Source organism: Dreissena polymorpha, chromosome 12, assembly GCF_020536995.1.
Source record: "Dreissena polymorpha isolate Duluth1 chromosome 12, UMN_Dpol_1.0, whole genome shotgun sequence".
NCBI classification, from domain to species: domain Eukaryota; kingdom Metazoa; phylum Mollusca; class Bivalvia; order Myida; family Dreissenidae; genus Dreissena; species Dreissena polymorpha.
The window spans coordinates 11283785-11288132 of NC_068366.1; the positions used below are offsets into that span (position 1 = coordinate 11283785).

General features: G+C 35.1%; 1 protein-coding gene across 1 annotated transcript in view; it reads left to right on the top strand.

The window, feature by feature from the left end:
* LOC127853623 (DNA polymerase theta-like) overlaps positions 1–1378 on the top strand; it is a 52266-nt gene extending 50888 nt beyond the window's left edge. Inside the window, exons 30-31 of the mRNA XM_052388293.1 lie at positions 432–511; positions 788–1378. Of these exons, the coding sequence (XP_052244253.1) occupies positions 432–511; positions 788–925 (218 nt within the window). The 3' untranslated portion in view covers positions 926–1378. The remainder of the gene's footprint in view (positions 1–431; positions 512–787) is intronic.
* Positions 1379–4348: the final 2970 nt, after the last annotated feature.

Here is a 4348-nt window from a genome sequence, read left to right on the forward strand (position 1 = left end):
GTATGGATTGTCATCCCTGAATCAGGGTTAACAGGTTCTGATGTATGGATTTTATCTGGGACAACTCTTAACGCATTGATGATAAATCTTGTTAACCCTTTGCATGCTGGGTAATTTGTCTTCTGCTAAAATGTCGTCTGCTGAATTTCTAAAATTAGCATTTTCTTCAATTTTTTTTCAAAGAATACTATCAGAATAGCAAACAGTTTGGATCCTGATGAGACGCCACGTTCTGTGGCGTCTCATCAGGATCCAAACTGTTTGCAAAGGCCTTCAAAATTCGGTTCCCGCACTGAAAGGGTTAACCTGTACGTTTCCTGAAAACTCTTAGAAGTGAAAGTTTCCTTCTTTATGGGATATTTCTGTAATAACACTAGTTTAAACTCATTACCCAGTGAAAGCATACTGATTCCTTCTCATTCTGCTGACAGGTAAGCACCCTTCCCGTGGCAAGGTCCCACCGGACGGAGCCTACCTGGTGTTACAGCTTCATGACGAGCTTATATACGAGGTGACAATGTTGTTCACTTATCATATTGTTTACGCATGTCTGTTAACTTTAAAATGTATTTTCATTTTCATTCATTTTTAAAAGAGTACAATTATATGTGATGTTTGTGAAATATTTATTGTAGTGCAGAGCTTTTAATGAAATTACTTTTCTGCTATTGTACTTCTGATAAATCTGTTCTTTTGATAAGTTTTGTCCAATTTAATTAAATATATATTGTAGACAAACATTTTGCACACTTTTGTATAAACTATGCTTATTCCATGTACATATTAGGTGACTTCTGCCCATGTGCAGGCCGTGGCCCAGGTGGTCAAACACTGCATGGAGCACGCCGTGGAGCTGCCTGTGAGGATGCCGGTCAAGCTACAGACTGGGTCCAGCTGGGGGACACTGAAGGAACTTGATGTGTGAATAGGATTTTAGCTTGGGGACACTGCAGGAACTTGATTTGTGAATGGGATTGTAGCTTGGGGACACTTAAGGAACTTGATTTGTGAATGGGATTGTAGCTGGGGGACACTGCAGGAACTCGTTGTGTGAATGGGATTGTAGCTGGGGGACACTGAAGGAACTTGATGTGTGAATATGATTGTAGCTGTGGGACACTACTACATGTAGAACTTGGTGTGTGAATGGGATTGTAGCTGGGGGACACCGCATGAACTTGGTGTGTGAATAGGATTGTAGCTGAGGGACTTTGCAGGAACTTGATGTGTGAATAGGATTGTAGCTGAGGGACTTTGCAGGAACTTGATGTGTGAATAGGATTGTAGCGGAGGGACTTTGCAGGAACTTGATGTGTGAATAGGATTGTAGTGGGGGACACTACTAGAACTTGGTGTGTGAATGGGATTGTAGCTGAGTGACTTTTGTAGCTGAGGGACTTTGCAGGAACTTGATGTGTGAATAGGATGGACGCTTTCTGGGAAAACTGTTCTTAATGCATGTTTGTAAAGTTTCGTCTCAGACAACCTTTCACCATAACTGGACTTTACCAAATAAGAGATTTCCTTTAAAAGAAAAATAACATCAAAGCGGAAATTGCCCAATATGACTTGTGCATTATTAGGTGTTTTAAAAATTAATGTGTTGTTCTTATAATAGTTTAAATTGTTATCATGTACTATACTATACAGGTCATAAACATGTTTATGTCCATGCAATTTTTTTTATATTACAAATAACACTTACTCATAGTTGTTTTCTTTATAAAGGATCTTATGTGACAGCAAACATTTAATTTTGCACGTTTAGTTTCACACACTTTATCCTTGTTTCAACAATTTTGAATATGAATTATGTCTTTCACAATTATTGTTACACTTATCATATTGTTTACACATTTATTTCCATTTTAGAAACAGTACAATTATATATTAATTCTGTGTGCAATATTTATTTCAGTCCTAAGCTTTTAACCCTTTGCATGCTGGGAAATTTGTCGTCTGCTGAATTTATAAAATTCACATTTTCTTCGATTTTTTTCAAAGAATACTATCAGAATAGCAAACAGTTTGGATCCTGATGAGACGCCACGTTCTGTGGCGTCTCATCTGGATCCAAACTGTTTGCAAAGGCCTTCAAAATTCGGTTCCAGCACTGTAAGGGTTAATCAAATCACGTGTCTGATATTGAAATTTCATGTTTCTGTACTCTTGATCTGTTTGTTTTGTCTATAATTTATATACATATGTATGGTACATATTGCATTTTGCAAACTTTTGTATCAGCTATGTTCCAGTTATGTTTATGCGGTATCATGATAATTTTGATTTGTTGCTGTATTTACTTTATTTGATGAACTGAGTAAACGTCTACAAACGATTCGTTGTATTACTCTTTTGAACCCAGTTAGCAAAGACCTATAGATGTATTCTATAGGTCTTTGCAGTTAGCCTTTATTTGATACTCGTTCTTGGAAAACTGGGCTTAAGAGGAATTACATTATGGAAATGGCATGAGTGACTCCAAACCTATTGATGAAAGTCTTCCACACCTTTAACATCATAAATATGCTGACTGGATTGAGTGATTATCAAAATAAAGTGTGACTATTACCTGAGCCCGAATTCAACAATTCTTAGTCTTTACTCTGAGAATAAAGACTATTCTTTGAATTGATAAATTAAAGAATTGACTTAAATTTCGTTTAAACTTAGCATGAACCACCTGTATCAACAATATAAATAATTCATGAATAACATTTTCTTTTTGATGCAATAATTACCGGCTGTAGCCTGTATATATTTAAACGCTGGATGTGTATTTCTTGGTTTTAAGTTTATTCCTTATTCTAAAGGTCACATAAATACTCAAAATCAACGATTATTTCGCAAAATCTTTCGTAAAATAAACTTAAGCCATAATAAAACAGGGTTCCTTAAAGCACAAGCCAAAATTTCAGCTCTAGATGTGGTATGGTTTCATAGATTTAACGAGATACAAAATGCTCGTTTTTATTTTTTGTTCGACAACCATGTGAATTTCCCGCGACGATATCCGAACATTAACGAGCAAACTGGAGACTGACTTCGGACAGCGTCGGAAGAACGACGTATCATTGAGAACTGCCAAAAAGTTAACCTTGATATTTGATTACTTGATTTGAACATCATTAGAGATTACTCAGCGTAAAGACTAACCAACATACTTATTTGTATAAACCGAAGAATTCTTTAGATGTTGTGTGGAAGAAGTTTTCATTTAACAAGCCCATGTGACCACTTATGGTTAGCGTGTGGCTATGATATTAATTAGTGAAATTATCATTTTGAATGATAGATAATCATATTATAACGAAAAATCAGAGAGTATTAATGAGTTAAATCTTCACGGAGTAAAGGGCATTTTCCCTGCAAAGTTCACGGACCTCGATACCATAATTCAATAAAACGTATGAAAAAACATTCTTACCGTTCTTGACGTTACATTATGCATCAAAACTAACTATCCAGCGCCGTTTAAAACCTTTGTTTACATACATTTCAACTAACCGACATTTTAAACACACGAGTGATTTCATTGGTCCAATGCGAAGGTGTGTCTTTACAACTGAAGCTTTCATTCATTAATACTCTCTGATCGGTGTCAACTGGGTTACGCGAGTTGTGTATCGTATTATTTCTTAAAAGATGACTCAGCGTTTGTATAAATATAACAAGTTATATACATTTCTAGAAAGAAAATTCATTTCTGCGTTGAATAAGACCAAGATCGTGAAAAACGCTGCACAATTGATGAAGGTATGGCTGTTCAAGGCGATGCACCCCGTTTTCGGGTGATTTTGAGTTGGATACCTTGTTATATATATATTTGATAGTGCATTTTTTTTAGAAAAGTTTATTGTTCGTTATAATATGATTATTTATCATTCAAAATGATGTTAATATCATAGCTACACGCTAACCACCTGTGCATGTGACATTGACGGTTGCCATACGTTCTGTTTTGTATATTTCCGCGCGCAATTAGATTTTTCATTTTATCCATTTTACGTTGTGTGTAACAGGATCTTCATGCATTGTCGTATAACAAATTATTAAATTCTTAATAATTAATAGCTCTGTCCGTCCTTCGATTGTCTGTCTCAATATCATATTCCTTAATTTACAAATATTATTTCTATCATTTTTCTAGTTCAATGAGCGTTAAGCGCTAATGCTCTCTGGTGCGTGAGGGACGTAAATAACTAAGTCGGTGTAAAAAAGCCCATTTTATACTTTGAAATAATATCAGAACAGCTCTGTATAATATATCAAAACAACATAAATATTGGCATGCACAAATATTATTTGTGGAATATATATATATATATATATATATATATAAAAGTCA